The sequence below is a fragment of the Haliotis rubra genome, unplaced genomic scaffold (assembly GCF_003918875.1).
Source record: "Haliotis rubra isolate DU_JTF1 unplaced genomic scaffold, ASM391887v1 Scf540, whole genome shotgun sequence".
In the NCBI taxonomy this organism is placed as follows: domain Eukaryota; kingdom Metazoa; phylum Mollusca; class Gastropoda; order Lepetellida; family Haliotidae; genus Haliotis; species Haliotis rubra.
This window is the reverse complement of record NW_025767236.1, coordinates 70,870-87,497: the sequence shown is the minus strand read 5'-3', so window position 1 is coordinate 87,497 and position 16,628 is coordinate 70,870. Positions and strand designations below refer to the sequence as shown.

General features: G+C 40.7%; 1 protein-coding gene across 4 annotated transcripts in view; it reads left to right on the top strand.

The window, feature by feature from the left end:
- The window catches only part of LOC124253461 (arf-GAP domain and FG repeat-containing protein 1-like), a 49,861-nt gene that overhangs the window by 23,808 nt on the left and 9,425 nt on the right, over positions 1-16,628 (top strand). For 2 of the 4 annotated variants that reach the window (XM_046687240.1, XM_046687238.1), the window contains exons 3-6: positions 10,940-11,194; positions 12,146-12,347; positions 12,894-12,983; positions 13,599-14,006. In XM_046687240.1, the coding sequence (XP_046543196.1) occupies positions 10,940-11,194; positions 12,146-12,347; positions 12,894-12,983; positions 13,599-14,006 (955 nt within the window). Of the gene's footprint in view, positions 1-9,373; positions 9,474-9,520; positions 9,709-10,939; positions 11,195-12,145; positions 12,348-12,893; positions 12,984-13,598; positions 14,007-16,628 lie in introns of those variants that run through there. The other 2 variants (XM_046687242.1, XM_046687241.1) reach the window with 2 other exon arrangements.

Genomic DNA, 16,628 nt, shown 5'->3' with positions numbered 1-16,628 from the left:
TGTGGAGAGCCTCGACAAGGGTGTGGCTTCCCATTGTTTGAAATCGTAAAATAGTTTTCGCCTTCAAGACTTACATTTTATGAAATCGACAGTAAACACTATAAACAAGGCTACCAAGTGAAACTGTTATGCAAGCTGTATTAACTATTTCATTTCCCAGGACAAACAACAAAATAATTCAAGATCAATTTCAAATTGCCGATGGATTTAAAATGGCGGACATTTTCGAAGTTTCAGATTTTCACCTAAACAGCACAGTCACATTAATATCGGGTCCCCAAGCGTACCAAAATACATCCCATGTAGTTCACACATCGTTGTCTTTAATAAATGAAGGTCTTATTTGAAAGGCATGTGAAATTGAAAGGGAAATCAACGGCCTAAAAATCCACGAACTTAGAGGCACATACCTGTTAGGAGCCGAAGAAATCTATTAGTCGGTGACACTTCCTTGCTTCAACCTTCACCGCTTCTTCTGTTTTCCATTTGATTCTTTCCTTGGTAGGCATTGTGATTTGTAAAGTTTAATTAAACACATTTGACTTCGCCATGGTTTAAATGCCAATTTCCTAATCATTATCAAAACAATTTGGTGTCTCCCCTTGAAGGGAGAGAACTCCGATCCTTAATAAAATCCGGAAAATATACACGGGTTGTTGTAAAAGCAAGCACAGCTGGAAAAAAAAACTGGGATTGAGGCAAAAGGGCAGGGCGAAAAAATCAAAGGGCAGGGCAAAAATCAAAGGGGGCAGGGCGCCCTCCTAAATGTGCCTAGGGGAACACTACGTATTATCCGTGTGGATGTTATATATGATAGCAGTCCTCAAGATAAGCTGCTTATTTACATAAATACCATAACCCGATATATTTTGAATTGCTTGCATACAATCATGACTTTTCAAGAAGAACAACAAGAGTATAACAATAGTATACATACATACCCAGTGAAGCCTTGCCCTACCAACATCATCTGTACTTATCGGTATTATTGATGGAGTACAGGCGTCACCTATACTACAGAGAGTAATGCACAAATGGTGTATGTCTCACTGTAACTCACACTTGTATCAGTGTTGTGAGCTTGGACAGCACAGAAACGGGAGGGAATTTGAGGTTACGGACACAAAGGTTTATCTAGAACCTGTTTTCGCAATGTCTACTCATCGTTTAAACATAACCAGTAGACAGAACGGGGTGGGAGTAAAACTTGAATATCCAAAGAAAACCATCAAATACCTAAAGAGAATGGTGGCAGAAGAAGGAAATACCATCAAATACCATCAAACCATCAAATACCCAAAGCGATTAGTGACCTATGAGAAGATGTTTGTGGTGTGGTGGAAGAAGGACATGCCATCAAATACCATCAAACCATCAAATACCCAAAGCGATTAGTGACCTATGAGAAGATGTTTGTGGTGTGGTGGAAGAAGGACATACCATCAAATACCATCAAACCATCAAATACCCAAAGCGATTAGTGACCTATCAGAAGATGTTTGTGGTGTGGTGGAAGAAGGACATGCCATCAAATACCATCAAACCATCAAATACCCAAATCATTAGTGACCTATGAGAAGATGTTTGTGGTGTGGTGGAAGAAGGACATGCCATCAAATACCATCAAACCATCAAATACCCAAAGCCATTAGTGACCTATGAGAAGATGTTTGTGGTGTGGTGGAAGAAGGACATCAAACCATCAAATACCATCAAACCATCAAATACCCAAAGCGATTAGTGACCTGAGAGAAGATGTTTGTGGTGTGGTGGAAGAAGGGCATGCCATCAAATACCATCAAACCATCAAATACCCAAAGCGATTAGTGACCTATGAGAAGATGTTTGTGGTGTGGTGGAAGAAGGACATGCCATCAAATACCATCAAACCATCAAATACCCAAAGCGATTAGTGACCTATGAGAAGATGTTTGTGGTGTGGTGGAAGAAGGACATGCCATCAAATACCATCAAACCATCAAATACCCAAAGCGATTAGTGACCTATGAGAAGATGTTTGTGGTGTGGTGGAAGAAGGACATACCATCAAAAATACCAAAAGTAAATGGTGTCAGAAGATGCTGGTGGTGGTGTTGAAGAAGCAAATACCATCAAATACCATCAAACCATCAAATACCATCAAACCATCAAATACCATCAAACCATCAAATACCATCAAATACCATCAAATACCATCAAATAACATCAAATACCATCAAACCATCAAATACCAAAAGTACATGGTGTCAGAAGATGCTGGTTGTCACGTTGAAGAAAGAAATACCCTCAAATATCAAACCATCAAACCATCAGGTCCCCAAGCAAATGGTGCCAGAAGATGGTGGTGGTGGCGTTGAAGAAGGATGTCAACACAGTTATCAGTGGGTCCCTGACCCCAATACTGATGTGATACTGATCATTAGCTCAGCGTGTGAACGTAGGAAGTGGACTTCTCGGAACTCTGTCACTGGGTCAGTGGAGCTTGTTGTCCTGATGATGATTATCATGATGATAGAGTCTGTCGGACATATTGGCTACAGTACCTGAAAATGTTCACTTCTGTGTGAACACATAGCAAGTTGTAATCAGCTGATAATTCAAAGGCTGTTCGGAATGTTTGAATTCTTGTTGCCAAACCCTATCTCAGATAAAGTGGCTAGTGTGTCATCCAGACCCTGAAACAAATATATCCAATGCAGCCCATGTAATTCTAGAATGGGTGGCAAGTCTAGATTGCCACAGTTTCAGGTTTGAAGATGAAGAAAGTATCTGGGCTCCTTTTTATTGTATTTTAATTGAAAATAAAGATGTTAGTCTAATAAAGTGGCCTTTACCAAATACCAGTATATATTTGCGAACTACAATGAACAAAAGTTGTTTCCCTCAGGCTCCCTTCTAAACAAATTTATCCTCTTCTTCAAAGAGGCAGAGAAACCCCAAAACAATTTGAGAGTTGGGGACAGGGGTGGGCCACGGAGAATGATGCCACGTTTCTCTTTGCAGTGTCAGTCACAGCATCATCTACACCTGTACCATACAGTAGATGTTGATAACGCCTGAGTGTAGTTGTTGTTATTGCAGCCATGGCAAGTGTGACTAATATGTGTGTGTGTTTACAAGAACAGACTGGTAGCAAGAAAGTGGATTCCAGTCCTGAAGGTCTGCCAAGTGTGTTTTAGAAATTAGACTGTTTACTCACAATGCTGAGTGTTGGGTATTCATACCTGTCTTCCGGGATTCAGTGTATTCCAGCTCTCAAGTTAGTGTCTGGGGTATCCTACAATAGCGAGAAGACCCTGTGTGAAAATCAGGCGAATGAATTTTGGTTTGATTGTTACTGGTTACTGAACAGTACTAGGAAGCAAAGAGCATCAGTGGATGATGAAGTTTGGTTAATTATGACTGGTTACTGAACAGTACTAGGAAGCAAAGAGCATCAGTGGATGATGAAGTTTGGTTAATTATGACTGGTTACTGAACAGTACTAGGAAGCAAAGAGCATCAGTGGATGATGAAGTTTGGTTAATTATGACAGGTTACTGAACAGTACTAGGAAGCAAAGAGCATCAGTGGATGATGAAGTTTGGTTAATTATGACTGTTTACTGAACAGTACTAGGAAGCAAAAGAGCATCAGTGGATGATGAAGTTTGGTTAATTATGACTGTTTACTGAACAGTACTAGGAAGCAAAGAGCATCAGTGGATGATGAAGTTTGGTTAATTATGACTGTTTACTGATCAGTACTAGGAAGCAAAGAGGATCAGTGGATGATGAAGTTTGGTTTAATTATGACTGGTTACTGAACAGTACTAGGAAGCAAAGAGGATCAGTGGATGATGAAGTTTGGTTAATTATGACTGGTTACTGAACAGTACTAGGAAGCAAAGAGCATCAGTGGATGATGAAGTTTGGTTAATTATGACTGGTTACTGAACAGTACTAGGAAGCAAAGAGCATCAGTGGATGATGAAGTTTGGTTTAATTATGACAGGTTACTGAACAGTACTAGGAAGCAAAGAGCATCAGTGGATGATGAAGTTTGGTTAATTATGACTGGTTACTGAACAGTACTAGGAAGCAAAGAGCATCAGTGGATGATGAAGTTTGGTTAATTATGACTGGTTACTGAACAGTACTAGGAAGCAAAGAGCATCAGTGGATGATGAAGTTTGGTTAATTATGACTGGTTACTGAACAGTACTAGGAAGCAAAGAGCATCAGTGGATGATGAAGTTTGGTTAATTATGACTGGTTACTGAACAGTACTAGGAAGCAAAGAGCATCAGTGGATGATGAAGTTTGGTTTAATTATGACTGGTTACTGAACAGTACTAGGAAGCAAAGAGCATCAGTGGATGATGAAGTTTGGTTAATTATGACAGGTTACTGATCAGTACTAGGAAGCAAAGAGCATCAGTGGATGATGAAGTTTGGTTAATTATGACTGGTTACTGAACAGTACTAGGAAGCAAAGAGCATCAGTGGATGATGAAGTTTGGTTAATTATGACTGGTTACTGAACAGTACTAGGAAGCAAAGAGCATCAGTGGATGATGAAGTTTGGTTTAATTATGACTGGTTACTGAACAGTACTAGGAAGCAAAGAGCATCAGTGGATGATGAAGTTTGGTTAATTATGACTGGTTACTGAACAGTACTAGGAAGCAAAGAGCATCAGTGGATGATGAAGTTTGGTTAATTATGACTGGTTACTGAACAGTACTAGGAAGCAAAGAGCATCAGTGGATGATGAAGTTTGGTTAATTATGACTGGTTACTGAACAGTACTAGGAAGCAAAGAGCATCAGTGGATGATGAAGTTTGGTTAATTATGACTGGTTACTGAACAGTACTAGGAAGCAAAGAGCATCAGTGGATGATGAAGTTTGGTTTAATTATGACAGGTTACTGAACAGTACTAGGAAGCAAAGAGCATCAGTGGATGATGAAGTTTGGTAAATTATGACAGGTTACTGAACAGTACTAGGAAGCAAAAGAGTATCAGTGGATGATGAAGTTTGGTTAATTATGACTGGTTACTGAACAGTACTAGGAAGCTAAAAGAGCATCAGTGGATGATGAAGTTTGGTTAATTATGACTGGTTACTGAACAGTACTAGGAAGCAAAGAGCATCAGTGGATGATGAAGTTTGGTTTAATTATGACTGGTTACTGAACAGTACTAGGAAGCAAAGAGCATCAGTGGATGATGAAGTTTGCATCAGTGGATGTTAATTATGACTGGTTACTGAACAGTACTAGGAAGCAAAAGAGCATCAGTGGATGATGAAGTTTGGTTAATTATGACTGGTTACTGAACAGTACTAGGAAGCAAAGAGCATCAGTGGATGATGAAGTTTGGTTAATTATGACTGGTTACTGAACAGTACTAGGAAGCAAAGAGCATCAGTGGATGATGAAGTTTGGTTAATTATGACTGGTTACTGAACAGTACTAGGAAGCAAAGAGCATCAGTGGATGATGACATTTGGTTAATTATGACAGGTTACTGAACAGTACTAGGACTGAACAGTACTAGGCAAAAGAGCATGGAGTGGATGATGAAGTTTGGTTAATTATGACTGGTTACTCGACAGTACTAGGAAGCAAAGAGCATCAGTGGATGATGAAGTTTGGTTAATAATGACTGGGTACTGAACAGTACCAGGAAGCAAAGAGCATTAGTAATATTTTTTTCTTTAATTGTCTGGTCCAGATTGTTTTTGACCGCATCATACTGCTGTAGTACTGCTGAATGTGGCTTCAAACAAACACATACTCATGACAAAGTCAGAATTGTACAAACGACTAGGCTTTTAGCAGAGATTTCTTATAGATGTGAAAAGGGTTTTGCCTTTTCTATTTGATGATAAGGAATACATCTGTTTTCTACTGACGACTGATTTGTTTTGAGCCCTGCATCCTGGTGACAGTGGACAAAGGTGTGGATGGAAGTTAATGACGAGGAATTTATGCGGGTGAATTAAATTCATTTACCTAGATTTATCTAGACATGCACAGAGCAAAAGTACTGAGATAGTAAACATTCCAACTAGTAGTTTTAGAATTCCAAATTTCTCAGAATTTATCAAATTAACATTATAAAACATATAATTATAGAACGCATGTTATTGTTCCCCGTTTACCACCCAGAGGTTCATAGTTTCTAGTCTTTGTGAGATATATCCCTGGAATGTTCACTCTCCCAGCTTAGGTAACTATATTGATGAATGGCTTCAAGGGACAAGCCATGATGTTTCACAGTGAAGCTGATGTAAGGGAAGGCTCATGCTTCCTATTGTCTTGACTAATCCTCCGTCATAGTTAAACACAAATCAGCTGACATATTAGCTGGTCGGTTACCATGTTCAAGAGATTTGCTGTTTATTTTGGCAATCACACAGATGGCTCACCTGCCATGATATTACTGGAATACTGCGGTGTACTCACACATTCACAGATGGCTCTGACGAGCCTGTTTCATGTTCTCAACTGCATCCCTAAGGCACACAGGAAGATGTTATGAGGGGTTTTGATCCCAGCTAACACTTTGTTTCTAGGGTTTCAACACCATAACCATGACAATCATACCTGTTTACTTGTGGATTGGGAATAACAAATATGGTCTCTTTAAATCAAACTGAACAAAATATGGATTAAGAAAATAATATAAGTTAACTCTTATGTCATGAATTAAAATCACTTCCAATTAGAAGCCAAATTTAGTAGTTTATGTTGCTCCAGCACAGACAAGACTTGTATTGTCGAAGTGGTATAGATTGTCTTCTGTCATCCAAAACGTTGTGTTCTTCATAATAAAGAAGTTGACATCCATAAAACTCTCTTTGTATGCTTACTATAGGTTGCACCATCTTTGAAACGTCAAATGACAGAAATAGACCTGTTACATTTGGAGTAACACCTATCAAGCACATGTTCAGAATGGCCAAACGGAAGGCTGATGACTAGTTGATTGTTGCAACTGAGGCAACTGCAACTGCTTGTTAATTCAACACAACAGTGCAAGGAAATATTCTGAGATCTGTGCCTATTACTGCCTCAAAATGGGACAATCTTTGTTTCATTGTAACAAGTGTGTTCAACTTTACCTGCTTGCTTGCTGGTCAAAATGACTTGTGACTAATAGCTGAAACTACTGACAGACTCTTCACAAATGTCTGGTCTGGGAGTGGGAGTTTATGGAGGACAGGATTGTTTACCCATGCTGGTGGCTTTTGCTGATGTGGTGAATGTCACCTTGCTGACGTGGTGAATGTCACTTTGCTGATGTGGTGAATGTCACTTTGCTGACGTGGTGAATGTCACTTTGCTGACGTGGTGAATGTCACTTTGCTGACGTGGTGAATGTCACTTTGCTGACGTGGTGAATGTCACTTTGCTGATGTGGTGAATGTCACTTTGCTGACGTGGTGAATGTCATTTTGCTGACGTGGTGAATGTCACTTTGCTAATGTGGTGAATGTCACTTTGCTAATGTGTTGAATGTCACTTTGCTGATGTGGTGAATGTCACTTTGCTAATGTGGTGAATGTCACTTTGCTGATGTGGTGAATGTCACTTTGCTGATGTGGTGAATGTCATTTTGCTGATGTTGTGAATGTCACTTTGCTGATGTAGTGAATGTCACTTTGCTGATGTGGCGAATGTCATTTTGCTGATGTGGTGAATGTCACTTTGCTGACGTGGTGAATGTCACTTTGCTGATGTGGTGAATGTCACTTTGCCGATGTGGTGAATGTCACTTTGCTAATGTGGTGAATGTCATTTTGCTGATGTGGTGAATGTCACTTTGCTGACGTGGTGAATGTCACTTTGCTGATGTGGTGAATGTCACATTGCCGATGTGGTGAATGTCACTTTGCTAAATGTGGTGAATGTCATTTTGCTTATTTTGAGCAATTTCCCCTTACTAAGGGAGCTGAGGAAGTCAGAACGGGGCAAGGGTGGATCAGGGATCAAAGTCACCACAATTTGCTGCAAAGAGTTGCGTCTCTTAGTTGTGGTATGATCTACCATTTGCCAGACTACAATCCTTTCACAATCAGTATAATATTCATGCCTGAGGGTGTTGTTTTGAGTAATAAATATGATTAGTAAAACTTGGAACCTTTCATGTTATTCTGATATTTTGTGATGTAATGAAATCTAACTGGAGTTGAAACACTTCTAACATTCCTGAGTCAGGTTCTCATAGTGCAAGTAATGATTGTAGTCGGACTTGTAACTTCCATACATGGTGATAACTGACAGCTAAGTGTTTACCTGTCTGTACCATCTTGTTTCCATGCTGTCATGGAGGCTGTGCTGTCATTGGCTGCAGATATCACACGGCAGGAACTGTGATTGGGTGACACTGTGAGAAAAGGTCTCAGATAATGGTTCTGCTTCATAACCCTGGCTGTAGTGACTGGTACTTGCTGCAACTCACCAGTGATAAGTTGGCTGGACTTTGTACATATTATCCCAACAATCTGTAGGATTAGCCAATGTATACACTTACCGTACTGACCGATCATGAGGCCCATGTGTTTGTTGATTTGTAGAGGTAGAGTTAATCAGGTACTCAACCCAGAACTAGCTGGGCCACCATCCTCACCACAACTTCCTTTGAGTAGCATATTTCTACATATTCCAGAAGAAGGTGTATTGGATTTAGCTGACCAGAATCTGTTGTCTCTGTTGGTGGTGTTACAATTCCCTTGAATATTCTTTGAAGTGATCATTATTAGCGCCTGAATTGTGTTTGCTATTTGTGACATTTGAACCAAAGATTTTCCATTTTTTACCAAAACATGTAACAAAAATTCCTTGAATAAAAGCCCTCAAAGACAACAGTACAAGGGAAATATTTCATATAACACATGATCAGGATTTATTGATATTTTCTCTTTTGAAGAACTAGACATTCAGTTACATTACGCCTAAAATATAGACAGAAGAGGATATCAATTTAATGATCGGGAAAAAATCAGTGTCCTTGATGATATGGAACCCTTAAAATGTTGAACCTATGTAGATCTGTTTTAACTTCAGAACACTCACACAGGATAAACATTTCAGATAGATTTCAGGCTGTATGGCCAGTAAATGTTCATCAGCTTCATCCAGTCCATACTTTCATGTCCAGTAATGGAATAAAGATTGTGTGGAGATTGTACGGTAGATGACACAAGGTATTGGGAAAGCTGTGAATTATTATGATTAACAATGCAGTGTAATATCAACATGTGCATGAGCAAGCTCTCCGACCCAGTTGTAAGGTGATACGGGGACGTGATACGGTCTGATATCACATAGTTGTACCACTCCCCCCTCTCTCTCTCCAGTCAAAGGTTGATTACATGTCACGAGATAAAAACACAGACTGGTACTATCTTCCGTACCACTGTGATCCTGAACCAGCCAGGTTGCTCGTCTCCGCCGTCCCTCCGCTACCTCTACTGACACAAGGTATATAAGAAAGCCATGTTTCCCCATTCATCAGAACCAGTGTTGTCCTTGTCAGTGTACACAACTCACAACGTGGAATACTGTAACCAGCTTGTAGTGGTTGTTGTCGCAACATTGGTTTCACAGTTTCATTGTAGTTCATCTTTGTATATTTGTTTACATTTGGATCTGATTATTGTTATTTTGTTACAATATGGCTGCTGTTATTCCTGCGATCCCAGCACCACCAAAACAGGTAATGGCCGAATTTCAATGTTTCATATTCTGTACGTGACGCAGATGTTCCAGATTCAGATGTTCCAGATTCATCTCACGCTGTGTTGTCGTGGTGGCCAACCCATGTTATAGTAGTAGAATGACGAGCAATCACATAGTTTGGGTTTGAAACCAGTTTATGGTGTCACCCCACCATCATATGGCTGAAATATTGTTAAAACCTGCAAGGATTCTCATTTTGAATTTTAGCTGGAAAATTTGTAGGTTGTAAGGGGTGATATTGAACGGGTGGAAAATCTAGCTGATGACATATCAGTGCATCTTGACAACATGGATTGTTTCTGACATTATCAGTCACATGATTGTTTGGTTCATGCTTGATTATATTGATCTCGCCTTCTTATAGCAGGAGTGGGGCATTGAACAACAAACAGCCCAAGTTCAGTTGAGCCTGTTTTAATGACATTGCTTCTTTCCACAGAACACGAGTGACAGTTGTCACAACTCTGATCTTCTGAAACAGGTGTTTGTACTGTGTGTCCTAATGACTTTTCACCGCCTCCGTGGTGTAGTGGTTAGAGCATCCGCCTGGAGAGCAGAAGGTCGCGGGTTCGATCCCCGACCGCGTCATACCAAAAGACGTTAAAATATGGTACTTGTTTGGCCCCTGCCTGGTGCTTGGCATTAATAGGTACAACAAGGACTGGTTGGCTCGGAGTCAGTATAATGTGTCTGAGTGGGGTATTCATGCTTCACTGCGGCATGGTATCTCAGTGGGCTTGCACTATAAAACCAGCTTCAGTCTGGGCTAGTACAAGCAGGCGCACATACACATACACACGCATGCACGTCGTCATATGAGCGAAATATTCTCAAGCACGAAGTTTAACCCACTTTCACCTCACCTCACCTCACCTCACCTCACCTCACCTCACCTCACCTCACCTCACATGACTTTTCACAGGTCTTTGACTTTACGTTGTGTCAAGCCATTATGTTGCAACTAACTGACTTGATGTCATCTTCTAAAGGCCCTAGTGAATCTTGACATGACATGTTTATGTTTCTATTGGGTTTATAAGTGTGTCATGAAACATTTGCTAATAATTCACATGATGTTGACATTCTAGAAAACATTGTGACATTCAGTGCTGCTTTATCTGGGAACTGTTTACTGAGTATGTCATTCTTCTCCCAGATCCTGATTGAATCTTGGATGATGTTCTAGCTGATATGTTCATCTTTTCCAGCTTTGTCGGAAAGTATTTCTTGGTCTGTACGATAGCCGATCGTGGCCAGAGCCGGACTCCAGAGACGAACAAAGGGTACGAGATTTTATGGTTCAGAAGTACGAGAACAAACGTTGGTATGTAGCTCCTACAGAGTCCATGAAAGAGGAAGCCCGCCGCATGAACGAAGTGTCAGCCAGTAAACAACCAGCCCAGAAACCACTACGATCTTTACTTGGGGAGAACGCCACAAAACTTGTCGTCCAGAACAACCAGGTGAGCCTCTTCTGTATTTGGGTTTGTGTTGTCTGTTGCCATGGTTTCTGTTATGGTTGAATTGTTGCTGACAGTACCAATCACTAGATTGTCTAGTCCAAACTGGATTAATGTAAAGGTTGCCAGCAACATTGTTGAGTTTGGCAGTGAATGACAAACACCTGTCTCAAATATATGATACATCCCTGTGACTACCCTTAGAGAAGGTATGGAGGTTGTGCTTCTTTATGGATATTTGGACTGACATGATGTAAGGTGGGCTTTGGTAGTGAGGCAGGTTTTATTCGTCAGAATGTTTTAATTATGTCTGACTTGCTGTTATTCTCATGAGTGTGACATGTTAAGACAATGCTTGACATGCAAATGATGTCATTCTATCCTGGCACAATGTGTAAGTAATTTACATTTCAGCAGCGGTAGGAACGTAGCATGTGTAATATGATACTTGTCCGGAGTATCACATCCTATTAGGGTTGTCTCCCTTGAACCATTAGTTGGCAGTTTATGTTCATTATCTGAGGACTGCTGGTTGAGGTCACCTAGACAAAGACTGACACTTTGTATTAAGCAGGTTCAAAGTTAAAACGTGGACTACTCAGGCCTTAACCTGTTTGTGTTTGTTGTGACGCCTTTGTACAGTGCTCAATCAACTTAGGAATGAACTTGCTTGTACAGACAAATGTAGGTGTTTTTTGTGTGCAAACATATGATGTTTTGCCTTGAGTGGACAGTTTTAAAGTTTGGTTTAATACAAATTACAGAATTTTGAAAGATTTCATTGTCATTGTAATCATTAGGTGAAGAGTTTGTAGAGAGATCTCATTGTTGTATGTTGTTATTCTGTCGCGAAGATCACTCTAGTACATTGTAGAGTTGTATGTGTACAGGATGATGTTTGTGTTCAGCATAAGGAGAGTCAGTTGCATTAATCTGTACGTTGTCTTTTTCCAGTCTCCCCAGATGAATCGCACAGCACCCGCCAACCCTGGGCCTATTTCAGCGCCCCCTGGTGCACCACAGCCAGTCCAGGCTCCACAGCCTCCAACATCGGTGGCCCAGCCCAAGCCACAGCCACAACAAGGGTCAGGATTTGACCTGCTGGGGGACCTGGGAGGGGATCCATTTGCCAGCACCCCTCCAGCTTCTTCGGGAGGTGAGGGAGTCGGACATGGCCCAGTGAGGGAGCCAGACACAGCCCAGCTTTGTTGCAGGGTTCTTGTGTGTTTTTTTTCAATTTCCATCAAACACAACAAGGTTTAGTTTAGCAGAGGAATCTTAACTCTGACAGACACCTAGCACAACGACAATCATGACTCCATGCTTTAACATAGTACATACCGGTAGGTAACTTTCATGACTGGAACCAGGTCAAAATTTCTTGTCAGGTCGAAAGTTCTTCTGGTCTTTGCCAAGGGCAGGTAAGTGTAATTATTTCAGTCAGATACATTTACTTGATACTTGCACGGTTGTACCACAGACAGGACATGGTAGGAATGGCATGAGGTATGTACTGCCGCTGTATGGCATGGTATGATGTTGCTATATCAGGGAGACTGTAGGTGTCTCAGTGAAGTCTATAGGGACCTGTATATCTGTAAGATGATTAACTAGTGCCATCTGTGAACATATGGTTCAGTCCTCTGTTGTTGTTCCTATAAATGTCCAACAAAGTTGCATTCTTTACTTGATTGACTTTCAGGTGGCGGCTTTGCAGACTTTTCCAACTTTGGAAGTCAGCCGACTCCAGCAGCCCAGGCCCCTCCTCCCTCAGCATTTCCTATGTCTAGTGGTGAGCATAGTTAGTCAAATGTCTTTGAAATGGGTATTTGGCGTGATGAGCGACCGCTTTAAACCAAACACACACACACGCACGCACGCACGCACGCACGCACGCACACACACACACGACAGCTTTGAACACAGTCCTCAGTTCCTACACTGAATCATCTGGTTTGTTCAATCTCTTGGGCTGTAGGGATAGCCTAGTGATTATAATGTTCTCTTGGGCTGTAGGGATAGCCTAGTGATTATAATGTTCTCTTGACATGCAGTAGTCTCGGGTTTGATTCCCCACATGGGTACAGTGTGTGAAGCCCATTTCTGGCGTCCCTTTCTGGTTATCTTGCTGAAATATTAAACTAAACTAAACACACTCACTACCTTGTTCATTGTTTAACTTGCAACATTCCAGCTATATCACAGCTCCCAGAAGAGCCGAATATTTGTGGAAGGGGTTGAAATCGTTTTGCGTAATATTGAGAATAGCAGATATTCCAACTGTAAACAGAAGTGACAGAACTAAGATCTAGATGGAGCAAGATACTATAAAAGAAATGGGAGTGCCACGCCTACTTTTTCACATTGTTGTCTGAAATTTGTTTATTATTGTTCATCTGTATTACAGCTCCTCTTCAGCCATTGGGCAGTTCGCCAGCAACTGCAACAGCACCTACAGCACCATCAGCTCCACCCACACAAACACCCCCCAACACCGGCGGCGGTGGAGGTGGTGGTGACAAGTATGCAGCTCTTGCCGATCTAGACAGCGTGTTTGGTACAGCCACTACCACTGCAGCACCTGTGAACCCTCCTGCCGGGGGTAACGTGGAGTGGGGGGGCACTACGGTCGCAGGGTCAGGGTCAGCACTCAACTGGGGAGGTCAAGCAACCAGCGTAGGGGGTGGTAATATCAACTGGAATGGCACAACCAGCAGCAGTAGTGGGAGTGCACCTGCTGGGTGGAACAGCCAACCTCAGCCAACCGCTGCCAACAGCACAAGCGGTATCTTCAGCAATACAAGTTCCACAACAGGTGAGGCTCATCCTATCCTAACAGAACTCATCTCTCTCGTACTAGTCTCTTGTTCAATGACCAAACACTGCCACAGGTTATACATATAGATGCAGTATATCCTCCATGGTAGCAGGTTGCAATGAATTGGTCAAGACTGCTTCCCACAGTTCTATAAACTGCATTATTTGAACATCGTCTTATGAGTAACATTGCAGATTTTCCATAACTCTTTGAAAGAGCATCTCCTGAAACTATATCCTCTGTTTACTTCTCCTTTACTGCTGCTGAACAGGTAAAACTTGTGATGTTGTCACGTTACTATTCTCTATCAACTTTACAGTATTATTCTAGCTGTTGATTCTTTAAACTCTTCAATGAGACTCTTTGTAATCTAAGTCGAATTATTTAACAAGTTGTTAGAATGATTTTGTTTATAGTACTACTTTCCAGGCTTGTGTTTCTCTCATTGGTTTCCTTGTTTACTGTCAGATTGCCAGAAAAGCTTAAATCGATTAGGATTCCCAGGAAACCCCTTTGTCTCCCCTTCTGGTAACAGTGGTAACAATATAAGCACTGTGCATGCTAAGTTAGTTACCGTTTAACCCGTTTTAATCATTCTGTTGCTTGGCATTTGAATTGAGTTCTTGCGTCCATCTTCTTCTCGTGTTTTGTTTTGAATCTTGTTTCAAGTTGGGATGAATTATGTGATCCAGAGTTACCTCCCTTGTATTTGAAACCTGGCTTGTTTTGATTGGACAAAAGTGCAACATGACTTGGATGGTTTGTGAATTGCATCAATGTTTGTTTTTTTAATGTGAAATGCAGAATATGTAAAATTTTCTCTCACATTTGAATGGCAAAAAATTGTAATCTCTGATCTAATTACTAATAATAGCATATTTAGTTATATAATATGGTGTAAAGATGTAGAATAACATATATGTATCTATAAATAACATATCTTATATCTCAATGGCATACAAATAAAATAATGGCCTTGTAGAATATTAACCCAAAGTATGGAACATCAGCACCAGAGAATAATCATTTATTACGCCAAAACACATACCACAATTATAATTGTTTTTGCTAAGTGCACAAGAGTGGTTAATGCCTTTGTACAAGGGACCGATGGCACAGTAGTTAGAGTGCTCATCATGGGTTTGAATCCTTTGTACCTGGTTTGTCAGCGCCATACCTTGTGGTCACTTACTCAGTGTTCGGAGCCTGGATCTTCTCAGATGTTGCTAAATAATTTTGAAGTTGGTGACATTTTCCAACTCAGGATCAGTGTAGAGCATAAAAATAATAGTAGGGATGGCTCACTTGCTAAAGCTCATGCTAATTAAGGCATAAGGCATGGGTTTGTGTCCCAACATGAGTACAATGTATAAAATGCATTTCTGGTGTCTTGTTTGAATATTGCAAGGATCAGCCAAAATAACAGCAATACACACTGTCATGTATCTGAAGTGCATAGAGGCTGGAGCGCCCCATCTCTCCTCACATAGAGGCCTGCATGTTCTTCCCCTATAGCTCTGCAGCTTGAGGTTGATGCGGCCTGCAGGAGTGTAAACACATCTGCTTACCTCAGCCTTTCCACCTCTCTTCTCCAGGGGATAGCAATGCAACCTGTTTGTTGGGTTAACTTTGGTCTTGCGAAACCAAGTGGGATGTTCCAAATTTGCTTGTAGATGAAATTCTGCATGCATTTATGGTTTGGTTCTTATTGAATCCTGTCAGCCTCATGATATTCTCTAAGTTTAGATGTTTAACCCACACTGAAGAGTGTCAGTTGAAGCTTCAGGGCTCTTAGAGGTTTTAGTTGAGGATAATAGATTAATAGATATACATTCAAAGTTAGTATAAAATGTAAAGAATATCTTTCCTCTGTGATTACCTGAACAGTTCGGACAGGTCGACTGACAGGGAGGAGTATATACTTCATGACCCAGTTGTCCACGTCGGAGCAGGTCAGTGTGGAAGAGTGGCCTCCCTGGAGTGTGCCACAACTCCAATATCATGGGTTCAAGTTACAAATTAGCCCTGCTCTTGGATTTCACTAAAGTCATAAGTGTCTGAAATCTGCACCACTTTTCTTCTATGACAAGCTGATATTCTGTAAAAATACAAAAGTGGGCAAAATTGCTCATTTTTAAGAATAATGTATAAAAAATCTTTTTAAAGGGGGTTGTGTCTTTTACCAAATCTTGGTAACCTGTTTAACAATAATGATAATGAAAATAGCAACAACATGACAGCAATTAAACAAGTAATAATCGGAATAGAAAGCACTTGATGCCATACACAGTGTATAATGGAGGCACTTCTGTATTCTTACCCCAGCCGGTGGAGCAGTGTGAACTGGGTATTTCCTTCTCAGCTGAATGGCATATTCCTGATCCCCTAGTTAGATGTAGTACAGTTCCATGTCTAGTTTACACACTTAAACATTACCCTCCCTTGACTATACAAACCATTGTACCTCTAGTACAGACTTATATGCATCTTATCACTGACAATGCCATGGCTTCACTGACATGGTCCCTGGACGAAGGTTCATTTTAACATTTACAAAATTAAAGTATTTGCTGTATCAGTACTTTCTGGTGTGGTGATCATATTTAAATGAATGAATTA